A 25,634-nucleotide genomic window follows, 5' to 3' on the forward strand; every position below is an offset into this window, starting at 1 on the left:
CATGCACTCACACCCCGCACCTCCTGCAAATCAAAGCTGCACTTTCTTACTTCCTAACACTTCTTGGCTCGCACTCCCATTTCTCTTTTCTTTCTTTGCGAATAAGAGATCTGTGTACTGCCGAGCCCTTCTCCACCTCCCGCACAAGTAGCCCCAGAGCATCGCTGTGTCCGTTCCCTCCCTTCCTCCCCTACCCCGGTTCCACACACAACTGGCTTTGCCATTTTTAATTAGAAAATGTGCCTGCCAAGTGCGGCGAGAGAGGTGCAGCCCCAAAGAATCGCAGCCTAATAGAGTTGGAAGATGCTTTGCAGATAACTGCGTTTTCTGCCTTGCTAACTCATCTCCTGCTTTTATTCCTCTACCCAGTAAAGGCAGCCCCTTCCCTTGGTTTCAGCACACAGACCCGAAAAGCTACAGGCGAATTTATCCAGCCGCTGGCGGGATCAGGTGCAGAACTGGGAACTAACCTTACCACCGCGACGGCACACACACTTAAACACCTACTGTGCCCCCTCCTGCCACAATTCTCCTTTATTTTCTCTAGATTTCCATCTTTCCAGTGCTGCCCTTTTTCCCCAAGGCTGCGCAGGGCGCTTCTAACCCCGGTCCCCCCTGCCCATCTGTGGGAAGTGATTCAAAAGCTCACACTGACGAGCAACAACAACAAAATCCTCCGAAAAAAAACCAAATCATGCCTGCGGAGGGTGAGAAAAGTCCGTTAGCACAAGAGAAACGGGCACATTGCTTTGGGATGTGGAGGAAAATCACCCTCGCCCCGGAGCGCAAGGGGAAATAAAGCAAAGCTGACTTACCGGAGACTCGAGGATGCAGGCTTGCCAGCGTAAAACCGAAGAGGAGAAAAGCCAGCTTTGGTACCCAAACACATCCAAGACTATTCTCCATATTTCAACACACACCTACAGATTCGGGTCCTGAGCACCAGCAGCAGCTACACATGCACGCACAGCCCTTTCTGCCTCCTCCTCGCCGGGTGGGTTTGTGGGTTTGTTTTTGTTGTTGTTTTTTGTTGGTTTTGTTTTTTTTTTTTCCGATCCCTGCTGACAGGGATCAGCAAAAGGGGAAGAGGTGCGGAGGGAGGAAAAAAAGTTGCATTCAGTCCAGGAGGCTGCGAGGCTCCCGAGTGTGCGGGGAACTAACTCAAGGAGACGGGGAAGGATGGGGAAGGGTCCACCGCTGGGGAACCGTACAGAGGAAAATCCTGCCAAAAAAAAAAAAAAAAAAAAGAAAAAAACCCCAAAACCAAACAGAAGCCGTCCGGCGTGCATCAAAAGAGTCGCGGCGGCTCCATGTCCAACGCCGTGCAAAGTATAAGTGGGGGCGGAGGGGGGGGTGGGGGGGGGAGAAAAAAAAAAAATAAAAAGAAAAGGGTAGGAATAAGGAGGAGGAGGAGGAGGAAGAGCCGGGGCGGTGCGGGGCAGCGCGGCGAGCAGCCGCCGGGGGAAGGGCTGCGGCGTCGCACTTGTTACGGGCGCTGCCGCCCGCAGCCCTGCGAGCCCGGACGTGCCGCCGCGGCGGCCACGGGGGCGGGGGCCGCGCAGCGGGGGGGGGCGGCGGGAGGAGGAGGAGGAGGAGGAGGAGGAGGAGGAGGAGGAGGAGGAGGAGGAGGAGGAGGAGGAGGAAGAAGGGGAGGCGGAGGGGGAGGAGGAGGAGGGGGAGGGGGAGGGAGGCCGGGCCGGGCCGGGCCGCGCTCGGCAGCCGCCGCCGCAGAGACCCGCCGGGACCCGGGGCGCCCTCTGGCGGCCGCTGGGGGAATGGCCGCGCGCGCGCTGGCGGGGCGCCTGGCCCGTGTCCTGCCCGTTCCGAATGCCCGCACCCCTGTCCACTGCCCGCACCCCTGACCGCACCCCCGACCCCTGCCCGCACCCCTGCCCGCACCCCTGCCCGCACCCCTGCCCGCACCCCTGCCCACTGCCCGCACCCCTGACCGCACCCCTGCCCACTGCCCGCACCCCTGACCGCACCCCCGACCCCTGCCCGCACCCCTGCCCGTTCCGAATGCCCGCACCCCCGACCCCTGACCGCACCCCTGCCCGCACCCCTGCCCACTGCCCGTACCCCTGACCGCACCCCCGACCCCTGCCCGCACCCCTGACCGCACCCCTGCCCGTTCCCCTGCCCATTCCCCTGCCCGTTCCCCTGCCCATACCCCTGCCCGCACCTCTGCCCAATGTCCTGCCCACACCCCTGTCCACTGCCCGTTCCCCTGCCCGTACCCCTGCCCATCCCTGCCCGCACCCCTGACCGTTCCCCTGCCCGCACCCCTGCCCACTGCCCACACCCCTGCCCATTCCCCTGCCCATACCCCTGCCCGCACCCCTGCCCGATGTCCTGCCCGCACCCCTGTCCACTGCCCGTTCCCTGCCCGTTCCCCTGCCCATACCCCTGCCCACTGCCCACACCCCTGCCCACACCCCTGCCCGTTCCCCTGCCCACACCCCTGCCTGCACTCCTGCCCGTTCCCCTGCCCGCACCCCTGCCCAATGTCCTGCCTGTTCCCCTGCCCGCACCCCTGCCCAATGTCCTGCCCGTTCCCCTGCCCATACCCCTGCCCACTGCCCGCACCCCTGCCCACTGCCCGCACCCGTGCCCATATCCTTGCCCACACCCCTGCCCACTCTGAGCCAGGTGCTCTGAAATCAGTCTCACCTCTGCCTCGCTTATTTCTGTGCTGATAAATTGGTAATTATTCTGCTGCTTTGGGGGGTTTTTTTCTTTTTTTCTTGTTCTCCTTCCACTTCCCCAGCACCTCTTCCACCCCCGCCACCCAGGCCATCTCCTCCTCTCTCAGCTCCCTCAAGCCATCGCAGCTGGGTTGTGCCAGTGATTTCAACAGGCCCGTGTGAATGCTCAGGTTAAAGAAACACCACAAAGAGGCTTGTTTTGAACGAGGAAGACAGGACTCTCCCAAACATCCCATTTTGTGCTCGGAAAAAAAAAAAAAAAAAAAAAAAATTAAAGAGGAATCAGAAAACAGAAGCAAGAGACAGAAGACTCAGACCAGACTGAAGGTTTGGACCACACTAGTCAGCCCTGAGGTGAGCAGAACCCTGAGAAGATCCTGCAGTTGAGGATCAGCACCAGCTCTTCCAAAGCGAGAAACCACAGCTCAGGATGCAGGGTCCGAAGCAGCTAAACGGGCTATATTAAACTTGAGGGGGTGGCTGAATGGCAGCCAAAGTACAGCACTGGTTACACATGATGTAACGCAGAAAATCTGAAATTTGGGCTGAAACGTTAAGGAAAAAAGGATTGAGCTCTTCCAACTGCAATCAGGCAGGGAGTGAACTGGATTTAAGAAGTTAAATTGACATTTAGGAGCTCTCCGGCTGTTGTAGGGCAACCTGTGGCAGTTCACAAGTGCTGAATGCTTGGGAGTCGAGCTCCGCGAGCCCGTGCAGCCCTGCAGCAGTGCTGGCTGCTGCTGTCAGGGATGAGAGCGTGCTGGGAAGTTGCTGGATGTACTTGCATGTGGAACTGGGATGGAGGGCACATCGTTGTCCAGGGCCATGGACAGGCAGCCTTCTCCTGCAGGGGAAAAGCACGCAGCTACGGTGGGGGCACTGGCTGTGTCTTCTCTTAAGCGTGAATTTTGGATGAGTGAGAGCCAACAGCTCCAACATTTCCATAAATCGCACCTCGGAGGAAACAGGATTCAAATCCCAGGCAGAAGTCTGCAGCTCGGATGTTCTTCTTCTGGGATACCGGCTTTCATCATGACTTTATGCAAGAATAAGTTAAAATAACCAGCAAACGAATGTGCTCTGCCTGAAATCATTGCTTCGGCTTAATTAGAGCATGTCATGCCTCAGGTCAAACTGTGTTCTCCACAGCAGCAAAAGCATTGCCAGCAGTCGAGGAACCCCAACCTTGTGCATCTTTCTTGGCCACTCTCCTCGTGCTTCTCCTGCAAGTGGAACACACTGAGCTTGCCACACGCATTTCAGTAACTTTTCAGCTGCTGGAAAAAGCACACGTTCGGTAGGAAATTAAAGCCAAGGTGCTCAGACAAGTAACTGACTGAGTTACTTTCCACTGGTGAGGCACGAGTCGTCTGGAAATACCTTCATTACCTGCCTTCTGCACATGAGTCGTTTCTCTCTAGAAACTACCCAGGCCAGACTTCGGGGCAAGGGCCCTGGGGAAGGCACTCTGCCACCCCACTGCTCACAACGGACTGGTCTGGCTCCACCATCCTCACCATTCCCTGCTCTCCAGGGCTCTCCCCTGTTGCCATCCCCAGGAGCTTTCACACACCAAATCCTCCTCTCTGGCTTTATAAGACATCCATTTCTGCTAAAACTCTACTTCAGGAACTTGTCACTGTTTCCCCGGGACTTGCCTCTGCTGTTCTATTGTTTTGCTCATATTTTGGTCTCTTCTTTTTCCTCGCTTTCTCTGTGACCTGCCCTATCTCTGTTTTCAGCAGCATCATCACTACTTCTGCATAGTGATTATAGCCTGAGTGTTCAATACAGCTCTCGCAATGATGATTTTCTTATTGGTGGTCAGACACCTCCCTGCTCGGAACTCCCACAGATGCACAAAGGGATTTTCTCTGAACAGCATTGATCCATCTTCTATTCTCAACAAGTGTTCTGCAATGTGAGGTAACTGCATGGCAAGTTGCACCTTGTCCATTATCATGAAGGTTAAAATAGAGCAGTCTGTATCGAAAGGGAAAAGACTATGTGCAGAAGGCGTTTGTAGTTGTGATTCTCCCTTTTCCTTTCCTGGGACACTCCAACATGCAATTCCATAATTCCGCAGTGCCACACAACACTGTTCTCAGTGTGAGCTCCAAGTGGCTCTTTACAACCTGTTTCTAAAAACTGCCCTTCCAAAATCAGTCTTTCCTTGAGTGTCTCCTCATGTAGCAGAAACACTTTTCATCCTGCAAAGCCTATTTTTACAAATACAAAAAATCTTTAGCTCTAAATACAGATTTGGCTCCAAGGAAATAACAAGCTGAGCAAACGCAGACTTCTGTTTTAAACAGAACCAAGACTTCTGCCAGTATGTGGCCAAGACCCTTTCTATTTGAACACACAGAGCAACATATGGTGATAATCTTACTTACAACTTGTAACTGCATTGAGATGGGAGTTTCTCTCTGAGATTCTACTAGCTCTTTGGGGAGCAGATCTTTTCCTAAGAAAAAGCACGATTGACTTCAAAGCGCAGGGAACATCTGCAGGTGCAAGTCTGTGTGACCAAGAATACCACAAAGTGGACTGGAATCTATCACCCAACACATGATTTTATGTGTTGTGTGAAACATGAAGAGCAAAATGTGGTCTAGGTGAAGCAGGTAAATTTTCTAATTTATAAAAAAGACATATAAAATTTGGATTGGGCAGCCTAAGGCCAAAGAGTAATCAGGACTGTTGGTACAACCATGCTATTACAGCTCAGGTGTTTCAAGGTGTCACTGAAAGTTTTGGCATTGCAGTTTGCAAACTCCATATCCTGGTTTTCTATTTAGCTTTTGCATGTATTCTGGTTGTGAAAACACAATAAGTCTTGCTGGACTGCATATGAGAGTAAACAATGAGCAAAGACAGAGTATTAGAAGCAGCCGATCTCTCTCAAGGAGTTCAGCAGAGTTATATGGCAATTGTGTACTTTTTCCATATTCTGAGGGAATGTTAGTGGAGGACAAACAGAACGGATGTGAACCCAGCAGAAAATAAGCAAGTGCTGTGCTTTCTTCTGACATGTGATCTCTCTTATTTTTGCCTTGAGCTTCTCCAGGAACAGACTGCCAATTGCACTGCGCCGCATACTGGGAGTTTATGAGCTTCACAAATGGGTGAGCAGGTTTTCACCACTAAGCTCATTTTTTTGCTTTCAATCTGAATGCAGATCCTGAGGGATAAAAGGCTGATGTGTGCCTTAAAACAAACAAGCTCCACATCAGTGGCAGTAAGCATCACCAGTCTTTCAGGAAGTTAAGGGGACAGAGAGACCCGTAAGGCCAAATCTGGGTTTTAGGACAAACAACTGCCCAGTCAGTCACTGCATCCTGCTGTGGTAAGATAAGCAACAACTGCCTGAGTTTCTCAGCTGCCCTCTTCCCCTAGGCTATGGAAAAGTCTTGCTCTACAACCTACAGCCCCAGAGCCAAGCCCTGGGAAAGGTCTTCGAGTCAGATCCTAAAAATTGCAGTGGATCCTGCAATGGAGATTAAAAATCAGCCTTGGGTTTGCTTTCAGGCTTATTGCCGACAGGCTTTTTTGCATATACATTTTCTCTAGTAAAACGTGTTGCCTTCCTCAGCCAAAACCCATCCCTTCTGCTGTGCCAGAAAAAACCTGGAGATTCATGGGCTGATAACTTACAAGAGCACGTGTGACCCTGCAGGTGAGGGGTTAAAAGCACTCACTAGGCTGGAGGAGATTTCCATTCCTGTCCACAAAATTAAAATCTCATATTCAGCAGTCGCTGGCCACAGCCCATACTCTGATTGGCAATGTGGAGTCTGCCCCAGGGCCACAGAAGTTCAGCTCCACAGCTCTCCATCATGTTCAATTTCCTTTGTACATCTCACCCGGTATGAACAAGTAGACTTTCCCTTCTCTAACCCCCATGATGTGCAGTACTCAATGGACTATTTGAGGAAGAAGGCTGCGGAGTTTGCTCTGTAAGATGTTACCACTTTTTCTGGTATCTGGTTCCTTCTACCTCAAGAGACCTGTTCAAAAACTTGAACATTTCTTTTACCGACTTTTACATCCCAATAACCATGTTTAAGGTACTATTATCCACTGTAAGATTATGTGCAATTACCTCCTTCTCATGCAATTTTGTTCTCCAGAATTACCACTCCCCTTTCATTTGTTACAAGGAATATTTTATACACCTTTATGAATTCATCCAACTATGCAGCAGATCAGAACACATAATTTCATCACACTTACTTAAGTGCCTTTTAAACATAATTAGAAAATTGGTGCAAGTCAAACTAAGCTGCAGTGAAGTTTTCTCCTTTCCTCCCTGCTTTTCTTCCCACCAACCCTCAACGTGCTGCTCTCCCTGATGCAGGCTCCCATCAGTCCAGGGCCTCACTGCCAGCTGGCTCTCCGGTGTCAGCACGGTGACCCTCCTCCTGGCAGTGCCCCAGTCACTGCACGAGCAATCGGCCGTCCCCACCTCATGCCACCGAGCACACCTCCTCCTCCCAGGTACGGGAGGAATGCTTTCAAAGATCAAAACATCCTGTGTACTTTCTCCCACGTCTGAGGCATCTTTCCATTATGAAGTGCCACCTAATGCACCTTACAGAGCTTACTTTTTTTGTTGTTGTTATAATTAACTTAATTTCTGTGTTCTTTTTGTTTAGCTCAGTTTTCTTAATGTAAGTATTAAGCAGTCACAATAACAGGCATGCTGATGTTACTCCAGAAGTACAGCAACATACCTCAGAGCAATTTAGTCTCTCTTACAAAGAACCTTGAATTAACTAAATGGCTTACAATTAATGAGCTTATTAGACAGAGGAGATAAAGTAAGAGTCTTTAGTTTTCATGGGAAAGAAAGAATGCTTTTTACTTTGGCAAGACAAGCAACTGCTTCAACTGTCTCAGCACATTTTTTGAAGGAAACAGTGCATCTGTGGCTTCACCCTCCCTTAGAGTAGAGTATTGGACCTGCTGCCTTGAGAAATCTAGCTCTAACACTGTATGGTAAGTTCTTCTTTTCATGTGATTAGAGTTTAATCACTGTTCCTGTTTTGCCACTTACGAGTCAGGCTGGTAAATCTAAACGTTTGTCCTCGTTTCACTTCTGCAGAGCCCGTACGTTGGTTCACATTCTCCTGTGCACCTAGCAGCTTCTAAAGAAGTGTCTGCACAGCACTTAAGCTGAAATAACTCCACCCTGAGCCGTAAAACTGTCACATCATCGCAGGTGAAGGTGGACATCGACCAGGCTGCTGACAATGGTCGGGCCCTCCCACAAGCTCACATCCTCCGTGCTTTCAAATTCCCTGCGGCTGGGCACGGTCAGTCTGGTACCATCCCCGTTCTCACTGCTGTGAGAAGGTGGCTGCTTGCCTGTATCACACATCCGTGCTGGTCACACACACGCTCATCCCAGGCTGCGACTTTACAGGCGACCTGACCGAGCAAGGGGTAATTGCTGATCTATCACACCAGCTTTGCAGCTGCTGCACTGGCAGGAATAGCAGAGAGGGTACCACAACACGTGGATACCAGCCATACTTCTGGAGTCCACTTCTCAGGTTATAGGGATGCAGCTGTATTTTGGACCTTCCTGTTATCTCCCTTATTCCATCAAAATAAACGAGTTCCTCCCCTCTCCTCCCACAGCAGCTTTATAACTTGAACAAAGGATAGTAAATCTGCTGTAACAAATAGGATTAAATGGTTTGTCTGCTGCAATATCCAGACTTTTAAAGGTGCCAGACATTCCTCCTTTGATGACCCTGGACTTCAGCAACCGAGATCCTCTCAAAGTTATCATGCACAGGCCGTGAGAGATGTCAACAAAGTTCACTCACATGCTGCTCTTCTCAAGGTCAGCACTCCTCCATTTTCACTGATCCTCATTATAATTCCAGATGGGAATTTTCTTAGGAAAAGTTTCCTTTCTGTAAATTACATGAAGGTACGTACAGCTGGCATTTCTCTAGAGGACCACAAATGAAAAAAAATGCCGACTTTTCTGTTCTTACACAAGTGGGTACTGGTCCTGTCCCAGCTGGATGAACTGTGGGCTTTTCTGGACATCAAGCCATGTACGAGTCAGCTCAGCCTCATAAATATATGAAAGTGACCTTCTTTCAGAGTAAAATGTAGCTGTGAAATTCTCAGTGACTTACCATCAGATGTTCAGGTGTCTCTGGTGCATTATGTTCTCTGATGGATTGCCAAGATGTTTCTTCTCCTAAAGCAGTTTTGAAGTCTCCTGGAAAGATTTGTTTTCCCTAAAGAGAGTGAGGGCAAAGTCCAGAGTACCTTGTGCCAGCACATGCTACAAAAAATCAGCCATTCATGCCTCCCTCTGCAAAAAGCATAGCTTCTCTCTCAGCATTTCCCTGAAGGTTATCTTGAAGTCTCCCCATGCCCAACACACTGTGTCATGCCCCCACGGCTTACTGAAATCAGAGCACGGCCTTTGAGAAATCTTCATGCTTACATGTGGAAGTTGCCTGTAGGAGTTAGGATGAAGAGTGGATTTGCTTCATTTTTAATGATTTTGGAAACTACACACATTTTATGACAGCTTTCAGGAACCAGTTCAGTGTATTTTCTGGGCTCCAGATGCCCTTTCTGTACTGTGCTCTCCAGGGAGCAACGCTGCCTGAGCTACAGTGCCTCCTCCTACCAGCTCTCTCCCTGAGACAGGCTCCTGTAGCCCTGGCTAGTCCTACCCACCACAGGCACCTCTCCCTGCAAGCACTGGTTTCCCTCTAGGAACCTGTGCATCCCCTCCATGGGTTTCAAGTTCTGAGTTTTTAGAGTTCAGAGCAAATCCTGATCACTGTATCTTCATCCCCAGCAAATGCTGCTGGTCCCCAGAGAAGGCGCTGGAGGAACACTAGCATCACTAACCCATTGTCTTAAACTGCCCTGGGAGATAAGTGACAGTGATGACAACAAGAGCTGGATTCTCCACATACTGGCAAAGTCTTGGAAGTGTTCTTTTTCCTTAAATTTTTGGCATTGAAAATGCAGATATCTCCACCTGACCTAATCATCTGAGGTTCTTCATTACAGTCAATAGAGTGAAGAAACACAGTTTCAATGCATCACTCTTAGACATCTCCTTTAGGAGCAGGTAATCCAATATCTGGAAGAGCCTAATCCTTTCTGTTGACCCTTATGCTCAGCCAGATGACCTCTCTGTTTGGAAACAAAGCCATGTTTATACAACCAGCAGCACACAGAAGTTACTCATAGACAGACTGCCAAGACTCTCAGGGACATGTCTGATTTTAAGTGCATGAACAATCAGACAAGCCCCACTGTTGTCAACAGATTAGTCACAAGAGCAAAAGGAAGCAAGAGCTGAAAAGCTTTTCTAAACCAGACTCTCAGTCAATAGCAGGTCTCAGAGGATTACAGCGAATGCTACACTAATATATTAAAATATGGACATTTTATAGCTAATATTAAATGATAAGAAAATCATTTTTGACCTCTAAATTTAAGTGCCAGAAATTTTGTAAGGAAGTGCCTTCAACTCTTATAAATGAGAGATGGAAGAGATTTCCATTAGATCCAGCTGAATTCACAACAATTTGCAACACCTTACTGCTGAATTGTGACAGATCCAATACTCTTGTCTATGTGACCCTCCAGTACCTTTGCTTGGCGAAACAGTGGATTTTGCCACCTCAGGGTACACTAGTCCATCCAACAGCATGAGCAAGCCTGTACAGTCATGCTATCTTCCTGCACCTGACCTGTAGAAGAGACGAAGCCTTTACCATAGCTACAACTTCAAGTCTTGTGTTGGTGTTATCAGTGGTCCCAACATGTTGTTAGTAATGGAAGTGAAGACACGTGCTCAGTTTTACTCTTGGCTGTGCACCTTTGGCCTTGAACCTATCCCTGTAGAAATCAGCAAGAAAAGTGACAGCACTCATAATATGTAATTATGGGGTCAAAAAGGAAATTAGCTACTCACAGGTAGAGGTGGTCCCTGCGATGAATGCTTAGAGTCATACCTCTGCCTTGGGCAGAGGACTATAGGGTCACCGCATGCATTTATGTCTCACTTTGGGAAAACTCCTTGCCACTGAATACAGACTGTCAAAGCCACCGAGATCCTCTCGCATACCTCATGCAAAGGTTGCCTGATCGGGCTGGAGCAGGTGGAGTGTTCAGTTTGGGTTGAACCAGGGCTGCGTGACCACAAAGCAGATTGCCCTTCACCAGCTTCATGTGCTAAGCCTCTTTTCTGCCTTCCTCTGGATTTTCTCATGTCATGGTTCAGAAGTCACCTGTCCCAACAGCCAGTGAACTCAGAGCAGTCACGTTGGCAACAAATTACACTACTGAACAAATTTTGTTTTCATCTCCTGTAACCTCCCTTTGGAAACTGTTTTGCCCGTGCCTAATTCTTCATACCATCCAGTCCCCAGCCAAAATATCAAGTCTGCATTATCTACCTCTGAATGACTGCCAGGGCTTGAACTGCTGATTAGGTATGTCAAACGTGACAGTTAGACCACTGCGTTCTTCCCTCTGGGAAAGAAACTAGCATCTGGACATTTTTTCTGAGCATTTTCTGTGTTGGACTGTTCAGGCTGAGAAACAATTTGTTCAAATGTGAAGTCCTTTACCAGGAGGACTGCATCCAAGATGAGACAAAATTACAATGCAAGGGAAAATAGCCCACAGCGGCTCAGCTCACCAACTGAGCCACGGCTCCTAGTGAGAAACAGAATACGCTGCCTAATGTTAGTCCAAATGTTAGCCAATAGTTATTTGCCACTTCAAAACCCTTTTCCTGTAGACCCCTTGTTGTTTTAAAATCCATGTTTCAGTTTGAAAAGCTACCATATTTTTTTTAATGGAAAGTAAACTTATACTTGCAAACAAAGTATCATTGCATCTGTTTCATCTCATTGTACTATTGTTGGGCTGCCAAAGAACTGGTCATTACCAACCCACTTATTCAAAGTTACACTTTCCCATTGCTGGAATAAATTCAGCACCCGCAGCTTCCGTGGGTTTAATGTTTCTCCATGTAACTATCCAGCATTGGTCACTCCATGCTGGCAGGAGACATCCACACTTTTCCCCCAGACACAACAGCTGACCGTCCACAAGGCAGCTGTGGCGACTGAAATCTGCCACATGCTCCTGGGAGCATGCTAAATAACATTTCTCCTTCTAAAACTGATCCTTTTCTTCTGTATTTTAGAATGATCTTTTATTATTAAGACATTTCCATGTCTTATACTTGCTCTGGGAGTTAGGGCACAGAGGCTGAATACTGCTTCTAAAACTTCTTCTCATTGACTTTTGGAAAGTTACCTCAAAGTTTTTTGAGACCTGAAACAGATCTTTGGGATCCCCCAAAACCCTAATGGAGGCCTGACTTTTACAGATAATGGCCCTTTTCTGTAGGATATGTTTCTTCTAGGAGCATTTTGACATTCCGAATCAGACTCATCCTCAAAGGTACCTAATTTTTCTCCACTGGCTCCATAAGGAAATCAGGCTTCTTTCAAACACAACTCAATTAGTTGCCTAATGCTGCCTAAAATAGAGGTGTGAATCCTCACTCTCACTCTCCATCCCCAGAGGCCATTCCTGGGAAATACTGAGTGTTCTCATCATAATTTAATGACAGGAGTTGCTCAACGTCTCTCAGAATCAGCATTCCAGACATTACGTTGCTGCTGAATGAAGCATGTGATATGTCCTTCGCTAGGACAGGCACTCCCACACTCAGGATGCCCAGAGGCTTTGAACCAAAGCAGACCAAAGTGGGCTCCCAGTGCTACCCCTGTTTTACCATCGGAGCACAGCTTGCAGTCCCAGTGCTACAAAATGGATGCCAGAATACTCCAATTAGATAAGCACGTGAAACTCATCAACTAATACCCAAGCACTTAAACATCTCCCATCAAAATCCGCTATTTTCTAATTTGATAATTTATTCTATTTATTTCTATAAATTGGTCATATTGCTTCATCCAAAACCAGATGCAACAAGTAGCAGGAGAAGACCAGGAATGCAAAAGAGCCCTTCAAATTTCAGGAGTGATATGGGAAGTAAAAGGCAAAGATAATACGATAACCTATTTGAAGTTATACATATTGTTAGCTCCTTCCTCTTTGTATTTAGATTATACTTCTCCATGAATATAAATTAAAATATCTCCTAAATGTCAATTCATATCAAGTTCTATTCTAGGTTTTCTCATCCTTCTCCACTTCTAATGTTAATTCAAACTATCATACAAATATAATGGAAGTACCATAACACTTTGAGAAATGTAACCAGCAAGAGGATAAAGGGAGTGCAGCACAGGGGAAGGAAAATCATCCTCCCTGCCTCATGGTTGTAGCTCTGGTTGTGAAAACTGGCTAGGGAAAGGTCTCACTGTAATGTCACTCATGCTAAATGGCCATGTTTTCTGTAATCCCTGCTTGAGGACTGTGTTTTTTAATTAGCTTTCACTTATTTCCAGCATGTATAGGCTGATTTCAGGCAATCACTCTACAAAAAAAACTCTTATCATCTCATGATGTCAGGATTAACTGACTTCTCCTAAGGCTCCACAGATGCTGTGATGTGCTTTATTAGGTTTATCAAATGCCCAATAATTAAGCCAATACAATAACTAGTTCTGCATGTCAGGGGTAACAAGACATGTCCCTGTGTGAGGTATGTCAAACAAAAGTATTTTGTAAATCTTCCAGATCACAAAACAGTAACACTTACAAGGACTTTGTTGCGTATAATAAAAAGCTTACCACTGAATATCTAAGCATAACAACTGAGTAAACAACTGAAACCTACCAAACATAATATCCATCTCTTTTACTGATATTAAAGATGAGCTTTGTTTTTTTATGTATCTCAGGAAGGATGTATGCAACAAAAGCTAACATTCAGGAGCAGTGAAACAGTGGGTTAAGAGAGATTTGAGCTTCCAAAAATCTGGATAAATATCAGTAGCTGTGTGTGTACAGGATTTCCATTTGTGCTACACCTGTATATTGAAACAGAATATACAACCTCCAAAAGTGAAAACACTGAATATAGCATAACAACATTGCCTTCTTCAGGTACACTCTATATCAAAACACCCAATGCATGATTTTTTTTGACAGTTTGTATTGAAACTTAATCCAACAGACAAACTGCTATGTGTTGGTTGTTGTTGGTTGATTGGGTTTTTTGCCAACACTACTTTTTGAACATATCTAGTTACAGAGTTCAGATTAAAAAAAAAATAAAAAATAAAAAAAGTAACAGGAAAATTTTAAGAGTAGCCAGGAGGAAAGAAGACGCTTTTGAGTAAGATGCTTAAGGTGGTGCAGAAGTACAGCACAAGTATCCAAGATAGTACACAAGAAAGCCCTTTTAAGTCCTAGATCAGAACTAGACAGGTTCTATCTCTGAGAGTCCCCTGCTCCTCAGCAGGGAATGAAGAGGCAATCCAAATCCTGCTTGATTGATGAGGTGGAAAGGAGCAGGAGGACCATAAACCACTGTGACCCTGTCCCGTTGAGAGCAGGCACAACTTGTGACCCATCTGGCTCTGAAGACTCAGGTACGTTTTTCAAAGTCACCTCACAGCTTTGGAAACACAACCAATTTTACTGGAGACGGGGCAGACAAATGACTGCACTGGCTCTGAAAACACCAGTCCTTGGAGTGATGGTACACGGCAGCAAGGAGGACATGCTATCAGAAGGACTTGGCGGAGTTGCAGGCTTGATACACAAGGGAAAATCAGAGAAATGGGAAGAAGCAGGTGTGAGAAGAGGAGAGTTAACATGAGGGTGGGCAGTGTAGGTTGAGATGAAGTCTGAAGCGTGACAGAGAAGGGTGATGGCGGGGACCTGAGGCCCATCGCAGGTTAGTCCCTTCCCTGCTGGTGGAACATCTGTGGGGAGACATCGCCTGCTTCCACAGAACAAGGAACAAAGCCCGTCTGGCCAGTGACCAGAAATAGGTCACTACTCCCACCTGACCATTTCTTATAGAGGTACGTCTTTCTTCGGCTATACGCATGAGTTTTCACCAACCTTCTACTCATATGAACTCTATCACTGTATTTCATTATGCCTTTGAAGACCTTATCAGAGAATGTATGAGTAAGTGCATATTTATTAATGCGGTGTTAAGCAAATACTGTATTTCTGCTATATACCATAGGAGTTTGCCTTAAAATGTCATATAAACTGGTTGCAGCTGCTGATAGATCTCCTGTTTCCTTTACATGAAAAAAAAAATAAAATAAAACTAGGTATCAGCCTCAGGGGAAAATAATCTATACACAGTTAAAATGAGATATTTCCCTTATTAAAATGTCAGGCTTAGAGCTCACTTGGCACGCTTTCTTCTCTGAAATGGTTTGTACCTATACACAATGGTGCACAATACTTTTCATAGCAGAACAGTCCGTGTGGTCTGCATCCACTGCTCAGCTTTTTAAGGGAGTGTGTTATCAAGGCTGTTTTTTTATTCCCTCTCTCCTGCTGTAGATGATTTAATGCCGTTGCCAATGATTGCAACTTCGTGAAATGTTCCCGCTTAGTTAGACCGGAGGTCATTTGAATGCAGACGTGAAGACAGTTTCCAAACCACAGCAATAGGATGTGTGTGTGTGTATATAAACAGTGTAGGATGTAGGGCAGCTGTGGAATAAGGGCCTCTGAAACACACACACAAGCAGAGGCAATTTGCTTGGTTAACGCTTCTCATACTTAAACAAAATTTCATGCGTCTGTGTTACATACCAGATGCCAGTAAAAGTTGTTACTATAATAGACTCGAAGTCTCACTGAACATTTAAGCCCAAGATGACATTTACTTATCACTGAGAGACGGCGCATTACGGTCACAGCAGCTCTGTCTCCTGGGGCTTGTGGTTCCACGGGCAAGTCCCTCCCCTGGGTAGGAAGCGCCTGGAGCTGCGCCCAGGGACCCTCCGACTGCAACCTGCTCTGACAACAAAATCATCGGGCTTCTGAAGTGAAGTTTGTCCACGATGACCTGGAAACCACGCCTGGTAGATCAATAAAATATTGCCGGTGTGTGTGTGTAACGGTAAAAACTCTCGGGGTTCGGCTGGAACTCGGGCTGGACAGTACACAATATGTGCAACAGCTCCTGTCAGTGCTACCGGGAGGTGTTCAGGGTTACAGATGCTCGCGTACAGGAATGCATACGGTGTTCAGGAATGCAGAAACAGGTAGAGCAAAAAGCCATCTACCCCTTTCCAGCTCTTAACCTTTGCCACCCAAGTCTCTGGGGGTAACTCCATTTGCCTTGGCATCCAATGACACAACGTGGCTGACCCCCTCAGAAGCTGGAGGAGCACAAAGGAATTAGGTGGGTGGCCTGGGAATTAGAAACAGCTTTTTTCAGAAGCCTTCTGTACTGGCCTCTCCTGGAATCCTTGCCAACTGGAGGAAAGTTAGGCCAAAAACTAGTCTGTTTGACTCATTTGACACTACAGCAACCCCAGGTCTCGGGGTCAGCACGTGCTTCCTTGGATTCCTCCAGGCCTCCCTGAGGCTTCGCAGCTTCTGTCTTGCTACGCTACATGCTAGCATTTGAAAGGTACAGTCCCCTATCATGCAACATGCAAAGTGCAATAATTACTTACAGTCCAAGAGCAAAACTGGAAAAAATAAAAGCCAGAAAGAGACATTTCATTTTAGGGCACAGTGATAAAAAGGCATAGGGTCTGTACAGCACAAGCTACAGATTTTAATTCCCAGGAGCCTACAATTCTTATGACAATGAGCAAGTTTTATTTTATTTAACAGGACTGTTATTACTATGCTGCTTGTTATTTATCTCTAGCTGTACCTACTGCACTAGTAATCACAGCGTGCAGAGTGGGATGTGCCTGGCATGGGGGTTTATGGAGACACTGCAGGCAGAAGGCAGGGGATCGGCCAGGCTCTCGCCGATTTACAGGAGGTCACCATGTAGCCCATGACCTATAGGGCACCAACATCCCTGCACTGCGCTGCACTCAGGGGGGACTGCTCTGTACACAGACCTGGACTCCTGTCTGCAAATAACTCCCACCCTCGTCCCTACTTCCCAGACCACTCCTCAGAGCACGCTCCCCACCATGCTTCCAAGGGCGCAATAAGGGCATATTGTAATTCTTCAATGACCTTCCCACTCTTCGATGATTTTCCCACAAGGTCTCCCTTTGCCAGACACATGTAATAATACGTATTTTTCACTGCACCAACTCTTTGGGGAAAATGGAATTGTATTTGTTGTCTTCTAGCACTTTCAGAAATTATCACGATATCTATGTTGTTGCTTCTTTGTAGATATTTTTCTATTGTAGCAATGCAATGATGATTCATTTGTCTACACCTGTTTTACTGTACATTTTATCCGATTTTCTTCTTCCCTTCCCCTCTTTTTGTTATATAAGTTATTTTGCTACCTTCATTCCATCAGGCAATTAACTCACCCTTTTGGTTATTTGGTTACTGCTGAGGGAAACCTGCTGTCTCCAAATTGAGAGATCCCCTGCCCCTGTATGGCACGTTCTCAAGTAAATGGGGTTTCTAGACATGAAGGCAAAAGAGCAAATTTTACCCATTTTTGTTTACATATAAAGTCAAAATAATTTTACTTAGATGCAAGGATATTTAAGGGTGTGGTATCTATATAGAGACACTTTATTTAAATATTAATTTTATACAGTAATGTTGCAATTATACTGCATATTTGTAGGCACATCAAATATTACTACTTTTCATCTCTGAATCTCCCAGCACTTCCTAAATAACACCACTCAAATTTTCTGAGATTTGTGAAAGGGGAAAGTAAGGGTTGGGGAGATTAAGTGACCTGCTGAGTCACTCAGCAAATAAGTGACCTGAATTGCACTTCCATATTCAGGCTGCTGGGACCTGAATCCTTTATAATAATTTGAACATCAGTTATGGTTAGGTTTTCTTTTCAAAGGAGGTAAGTTAGTTTCTAGGAGCCTGTGCTACCAGAGCAGCACAAATATCTCTGCCTCTTGCAACTGCAGGCATGTGAATCCCATTTTTTTGTGACTGCACTGCAGCCCAGGGTTCTGGCAAGGGCCGGACTAAACCCTCCAAACAAAACCACGTCAAATCAAAGATCTACACAGAAAGTTGTGGATTTACATAGTGCTGACAGCCAGAAATCAAAGTCTTGTGGACTGTAACAGATTACTATATTACGAAAGTGGAGGAGTGCAAACTCATAGCTCGGAAATGATGAATCTGCAGATGGCTCTGAAGAAACAGCAGGCTTTCGTTATCTGAAATGAGCACTAGCAATTAAGGGACAGCTCCTCCGATGTACTGAGAAGTTCTACCTTCAGTTTAACCAGGAGAAATTTAACCCTCAGCTCTTCAACCGATTGTATCTAGATACACTTGTGTAAAAGTTGTAACTGACAGATGCAATTGTAACAGACACATATAAATACATGTCAAGCAACAAGTCTGCTTCCAAAAAGCTTAAAATAAAAGACTCTGGTATAGTGCAGAGGATCTGGGAGGTGAGAGTCTACTAGAATCTTGCAATGCATGTCTTCTCATGAGAATTTAGCACTTAACACTTTGGGCAACCTGCAAAGTCAAACTACTAGTCATTTTGCAACTACAGCCAGTGCACAGAGCGCTGGACCAGGGCTCAGCGACAGGGGCATATCACCACCTCTACAATGCATCCTTGCAGCAATATCTCATTTCATCTCTTCCTTGCTTTTCCCCATGGGAACTGTAAATTGTGAAATTGCAATTACAATTGCAAATTGTAAAATGAGGTCATGATGCTAGCTTCCCAGGTGGGGCCCTGGGAAATTTTAAACCAGAAGAACTGCACAGAAGTGCAGTTTATTGTTAAATTCCATGGTTGTCATTTTTGAATTGGTAGTTCCTGGAAAATTAAACCCTGACTTTAGCTTCTTCATGTTTCCACCCAGGACAGCACCAACTGAAGCCTTCCTGTACTCTCTCCCTGATGTTGTTTGATCCCAAGTGACCTGGGCCAGATAAAGCTGGAAGCTCATTTGCGGGATAAAGCTGGAAGTTCATTTTCTTTTTTCATGAATGTTCAGGCTCTTGGTTTGTGGGCTGAGTTTGCCACAAAGGTGAAAACTGGGACCAAAAGTAATAATGCGCTTTGTGAAGGGCATCAGTCCACTAGGATACAGGCTAGACTGATCCTCCTAATTCATTTCATGTCAGGGATTTGAATCTGACACAGAGATGAAAAGCTCTGCCAGAACCATCCCTCCCAGATGCACGTTATCGCACACTGCACCAGCAATCATGTCATGCCCAATGTACTCCATTCAGTGTCAATTACTTCACCATAATGAAATCAGAACGAAGGAAAACGTTCAACTACACACAAATAAATATGTGCTAAAGATAGAAAATTAAATTAGAGGCTGTATTTTGACCACAAGGTCCGCGCTGGTTCTGGCTTTGGGAAGATAAGTGAGCCAGGGCCCATTCCTCTGCAGCCCACAGCAGGCTCAATGGTGAGATAGGGGAGCTAATCTGGTTTTCTATTTCGGCAGTGTCGTTTACTGAACCTTTTAGGGCTCATATTAGGTGACAAAAAGTGACCATGAGCTCTGTTCATGCTGTCTCAGCAGAATGGTATTTGAAAAAGTTATTCAAGCCATTAATCCTTTAGTGCCAGGAATCTGTATCTGTCAGGGAGCAGCGTTCACTGGCCAGCAGTTATTTATTCGCCGATTCCCAATGTATGAAACAGCAACATGGCAATAACTTACACTGGCTGCGCTTCAGAAACAGAGAGAACCCACACACCTACTCATCACAGCACCACATCTAATACACAAGAGATAAACTCCCTCATTTCACGTCCTACCCTCTCTCTAAATGCCTGAAAGGGAAGGCTGGATTTTCCACACCACTGAACGAGATGGGAACACGTTTTCTGCACAGGTCTCACACAGAGGGCACAGTGAAACTGCCAAAAGGAAGGTTTTGCTGGACATGGCTTCAGCCCCAGCCCTTGATGCAAATAGTCTCGGGGGTATGAGAAATTTTGAGCCCGTAACCGGGTCCAGACGGATTTCCTCACCGTTTTCATGCTGTGTGTTGAACCAGCACGCTAGTACAAGGCATGTTGCAGAAATTTGAAAAAGAGATTTATCTGTCCTAAATCCGACATATGAAAATTAGTTATCTTAGCCCAAGCTCAGCACCATAGCTCTCTGTAATGCTAATGAGCAGATACAGGTCCTCCTGAAGGCAATTCACCTGACCAAGCATAAAACTTGTCCAAGGGCGAGATGAATTGCCCTTCACAGGACTATACAAAGTCTTATTTGGACTTTCACAGCATTCCTATAAAATAACTGGGTCTCAGGAATACGTTCTAGCCAGAATTCTTTACTGAAGCTCATTCTTTTTTTTCTCTTTGCAGTGCAGTGATTTTGAAAAAAAAAAAAAAAAAAAGAAAAAAGAAAAAGAACATTTTTAACAAAGAAAAAAGATATCACATGAGACAAAACAGGAAATTTTATATTGGAAAAATTACCCACCTGTATTCTGAACTTATACAAGTGTAAATAATGTGGTTTAAAATTACACATCTTTTGATGTCACAGTATAGCATTCAAATGAAATAGTTAAAATATTGTATTCTGAATAATTAAGGGCAGCTGCAATTTAGTGCTCACTGAAGTGTGCTGCTTTACTTTCTGGATTAAAACTGCTCTGATAAAATGAAATAACACTTCCAGGCTGTTGTCATTAGAGCAAAAATAAAGTAGAGGTAGTAGAGATATGCATGAAGCAATACCGAGACAGAAATACTAGTCTATTAGTTTGTCACTCAGTTCACATTGCAAAATAAGACAGATAGGAGCATAAGCCATATAACACCTTTTCAAACACAATTTCATAAAAAAAATGGCATGAGAGTATTTATGGAAATACCGATGTACTTAAATTTGCCTCAGCCATAGTTTGAAAGCTGTGGGCTCTGCAACACATTTTCTAATTGTTGAGTTACACCTAAAAATTTGAAAAAGAAAAAGCCGAACTGCTAAAGTCACTACAAAACTGCAAGTGATAAAAATTGAACAATACCACTGGCAGAAATGAGCACCTGAAGCCCATCCATCTACCCAAACACAGCTTTGCTTCTCTCCTGCTGCACAGCAGTTCTGTTCCTAGCAAAGTTTGGTTGATTTTACTTGCCCACAGCAGACTCTCCAAGGGAAGCCTGAGCAATTCTGACAGCTTGGCTCAGCAGTTTGCCCACTCCAGACAAAAACAAGAATTGACCTTTTATTTCAGTCATCACCAGCCTCTCCAGAACATCCAGGTTCCCTTAACTCTGTCTTTTAAAACCATATTCTTTTGTGTCTTTCTCCTTTCATCACATGAATTAATTTTTATTGCAAAAAGCCGTATCAGCATGAATCCCTTGTATGGATTTCATATAATTACTATTATGCTTTCATTACACTTCTCATATGCTTTAGCAAGAGGTATTTTATAAATCATGTAGATTTTCCAATCAGTTTTCTTTGAATGTTATCACCCAAGCCTTTTTTGCCATGGAAATCTATTATAATACCTGTTGTAATGAGCAGAATGATATAGTCTAAGATTTTCCTTGAGGTCTAAAATGTCTCGAGATAACAAATCGAGCTGTATTTATACGTAAGAACGGATTCTGCTTTCACCAGAAAAATTAGGAAGAGACCTGTAGGCTTTCAAATGCTAATTATATTCTATCTGAGGGACTAAATCCTGCCAGAATGCAGCGGGACCGCAAGTGACTACACACCATGGTACATTAAAAAAGAAAGCTGGGCTAATCCAAACCTCAGCTAGTAATCCTGCCTGACAAGGAGTTCTGTGTTTAATGGGTAATTTAATCGCTCACCAGCGACATGTTCAGAAAGCATCGAGGTTCAGGAGAAAACCTGCCACCTCTGGCACAGGCTTACATCCCGTGACTGCAGTGGCCTTCCCTAGAGCTACGGCAGCACCCAGATGTGTTGGAGAGCAAGAATCAGAGAGGCTCAAAACACATAACTAAGTCTGGGAAAACAGGAGAAAGTACCATTTGGAGAAGGTGGAAAAAGAAAAAAAAGAAATCCCCCAAACCCAACAGGCTAATGCTCAAAACAGTGATGCCGTGGTCCACGCAGTCCGTCTGTGAGGATGCACTTGCTAAGAGTGGGGAGCACACATTCCCTCCGCTCCAGGGACCCCCATCCCAGCGCTGCGTTTCTATCTGAATGCATTTACTCCCAGCTGGACCCCAAACAGGCAATACTGCAGGAGGATTTCTCCATTATTTCTCCAGATTTTTCGGGTGTTGCCTGGCCTCTCTGGCGGCAGTGGCTGGTGCGCGTGGGGAGGGAGACAGATGGACACCCAGGCTAGGCATGGCTGTTTTAAATACATGATCATGCCCTATCGAACTTAATCCAACACACTGATCACTTTTCTGTGTTTTAATGAAGAATTCAGGAGGTTATTTGTTTGTTTGTTTGTTTGGTTTTTTTTCCCATAACGTACAGTAACCTTCGAGGATCACGATCACCTCCATAAACCAATTTTTAAGAAGGCCATTTGGACAGTATTTAGAAGAATTTCCAGGTTATGCCACTTGTCCAGAAGGACTGCAAACAAATCCAAGAATGTTTCAACAGCAGCTCTTTCACTTATAAATCTTTGCAAAAATGCAACATTTTTACAACCAATTCACCAAAGACTCCTCTCAGGTAATCATCCCCCCCTGCACACTTGTTAAAGAAGTGGATAAAATCTGCGTGGGCACTAGTGGTATTGGATACCCTTAATTAAACCTAACTAGTTTCTTGTTATGGGCTCACATATCTCTCACTATTCTTTGGGAGTATGACGGTAGTAACCCGCTAGCCCTGAGGCATCACTTCACCTTTATGTACAATATTCCAATTAACACCTTAAAAAATGTAATTACAGTATTTTTTTAGAAAAACTTATTAGCAACGAAGATTTTAAAGGATGTGCATCAGATAAGGTACCACAAATGACACTGTGGCCAGTCCAAGTAGATGTGAGGAGAGAATTTAAGCAACTTTCAGACATTTGTTTTTGTCAGACAAACACATCATTGGCGTTGGTTTTGTCATACCAAACAGCTAAAAATGCTGGTAGCACAGTCCCTCTCTCACCCCTCTGTGTCTATTGGCAAGGAAAGTGCCCACCTCACAGCCCCCAAAATTTCACTCTCAAGGTCTGCCAGCTCCCATGACTGTCTCAAGAGGGACCATTTACTCCCATGTATAGGAAGTAACTGCTTACACAGTCTGTTTACTAAAGTTGGAAGTGATTTTTTTTTTTATTTTATTTTTTTTTTTATGGGAAACCTTTACCATGTCTGACAAATTTGCCTGCAACAACTTAGCTCATTCTCCTACCAGCCAGCCTGTCTGTAGATGACAGTGTCACAGCTACTTCTGACCTACTTCAGGCTCTGTGTCAAATCCAACAAAATCAATAAACCCATTTAAAAGACAAAATACGGCTTTCACAGCAGCATTTTCTTGAGATTCATAGAACCATGGGGTACAACCTACTTGTGGGTCTTGAGCAAGTGCAAAGAAGACTTACAACATGCAAAAAGCCAGACTGCATTCGAGGCACATTTATCATACAGCAGAGCTGTGAGGGAGGCCAGCCCTTGTGTGCATCTGAAATTGCTCAGCGGATTCACAGTGGGATTCATATGTTTGGTGTCCAGCGGTGAACCCTTGCAAACCAAGGGGCCTGGAGCAGAGTAACACCACCAAGAAACACCAGCCAGACAGTGGAGATAATGTCTCTGGACATCACACCTGGACAGATACAGACATCTTGTCCACCTGAGAATCAGATCACCAGTTTATGGAACAATATCTGCTCAAATATATCCGGATACCTTCTGTTTTGGTTTTGCCTCTGGGTTTGGGGTCCATTTCGTACAATCTTTGAGAAATTCTTGTGAAGGGGTTTCTTGTGAGTTATCTAAACTCTACTCCCACCTGCAATTCTGGTAGTCTGGAACTAGTGAAATAGCTGGCTACAAAAAACCTGGAGAACGTAATTTTCTAGTTATTGAAAGAGCAACCACCCTCTCTGCTGGGACTATGGAAATCAGCAGAAAATAAATATCCATGACCTTTGAGCTGACCTTCTGCTTCAAAGTACCCAGAGAAACCAGTTCTTTCCCATGCAGGAAGGGATGTCTTTCAACAGGGAGGTATCATGACTCCTGTAATTACTCCCAATGAGACAACCTTTCCTACCAACAGCTCTGGATAAAACGCTGGTGTGATTACTCCAGAGGCATTACAGATGTCCCAGCTGAACCTCACAACAGCATGGAAGGGTTCAGAATCAATTAAAACCAGAGATGTCCAAAGGCCAGCAAAGCAAAGGGTTAGTTAACAACACATTCCCAAATGCACAGCCAGCAGTAATTTAAATTCTTTATTACCCCAAAAGTGAGCAGATCTAAAGCTTTTCAAAAATGCTTGATGCATCCAGGCCAGCCCCCAGCAAACCAGCATTGGCACCATAGTGTCTGGCACACTTGCAGTACTGGTTGGGAAACCTTCTTAAAAAAGCAAACAGGGATGAGTCAGCTGAGTAACAACTGGGCAGAAAAGGGAAATGCAAGAAATACATGTGTGATTTTGCTGCCATTTTTACCCATTTTGATGGGCTGGTGGGCAGAACCAGCAGCTGACCTGGAACTGGTGGAGAAGCAATGTGTGAGGTGGAATGTAAGTAGCTGAAGGGACTAATGCCTCAAACATTCATCGACGCAGAACACTTTGACAGGTTGTGGCCTTTGGGATTAGTCCAAGGAAAGCTGCCCAAGGAAGCACAGAGTGTATTGAAGAGTGCACATCTTCACTCCCTTGCAGTTGTACTGCCAAACTCCTTAGATAAGTCTCAAAGGGGAAAGACACAGACTGAGCAGAACCAGATGCTGAGTTAATGCCTACACTTTATGACTGTACCCTCGAAGGAGGGCTAAGAGATTGGTAAGATAAAGACTGGACAATTACCCAAGAAGCAAAAACTGAGGAAAAAGTGAAGGTGGTTAGGGGGGAGCATGACCACCAACTCAATTGGGCAAGGGGGTTGGTGTACCTCATCCCCCTTCAATGCACCCACAGAACCCATGCTCCACTTTTTCCTCGTCTCTCACAGAAATGAGTTCATGGAATATCTGCTTTTCTTGGTCTAGTACACTAATCAGCTGATAAAATTAACTTAAAAGGTGACAGAAAACTTTGCTGGGGGTGCACTCATCAGCAAAGATTATTGGACCTCAGACAACTCTGGAACCTGGAGTGGTGGTCCGGATCCTTTTACTCTCTTTCTCTCTTTTCCTTTTCTTGCTTTTATTTTCTTTCTTACAGGTTTATCAATAAAAGACCACATTGCTTACTATTCTTTTCCAAGTTTAAGTTGCTTCTACTGCAAACAAAACATTTTAATCTGGTGTCGTTTCACCTTAATTTAACCCAAGAGGATCACAGAACCATTATGACTCTCTGGGCTTCCAATCTGGGTTGTAACACAGTGGGAGTTAGGAGCTGCACAAGAAAAGAGGTTTCCCAAGTCACAGATCCACAACAGACATCACACCTGTCATGGGGTACTTGTGCATACCAAGGAGAAGATAACCTTGTGCTGTCCTAACAAATTTTCTCCAAGACTTGCTCATTCTACAGAGAACCACAGAGCTTTCAAAATTTCCACAAATTCATGTGAGATATTTAGGACGAACACTTAGTAAATCAATTTGCACATATTCAGATGAAGCTGTGGCAAACCTCAGAAAGGTGCAGCAATTACATACCATAGTACTGTGCAAAAACCTGGCCAGCTGGCAATGGTCTT

At 45.3% G+C, this 25,634-nt stretch overlaps 1 protein-coding gene across 1 annotated transcript in view; it reads right to left on the reverse strand.

The window, feature by feature from the left end:
* Positions 1 to 1,351, reverse strand: part of DCC (DCC netrin 1 receptor) — a 592,838-nt gene extending 591,487 nt beyond the window's left edge. The window contains exon 1 of the mRNA XM_042804693.1: positions 816 to 1,351. Coding sequence (XP_042660627.1) covers positions 816 to 906 — 91 coding nt within the window. The 5' untranslated portion in view covers positions 907 to 1,351. The remainder of the gene's footprint in view (positions 1 to 815) is intronic.
* Between the last annotated feature and the right edge of the window lie 24,283 nt (positions 1,352 to 25,634).

This window comes from Tyto alba, unplaced genomic scaffold (assembly GCF_018691265.1).
Source record: "Tyto alba isolate M040663 unplaced genomic scaffold, T.alba_DEE_v4.0 Super-Scaffold_42, whole genome shotgun sequence".
NCBI lineage: Eukaryota > Metazoa > Chordata > Aves > Strigiformes > Tytonidae > Tyto > Tyto alba.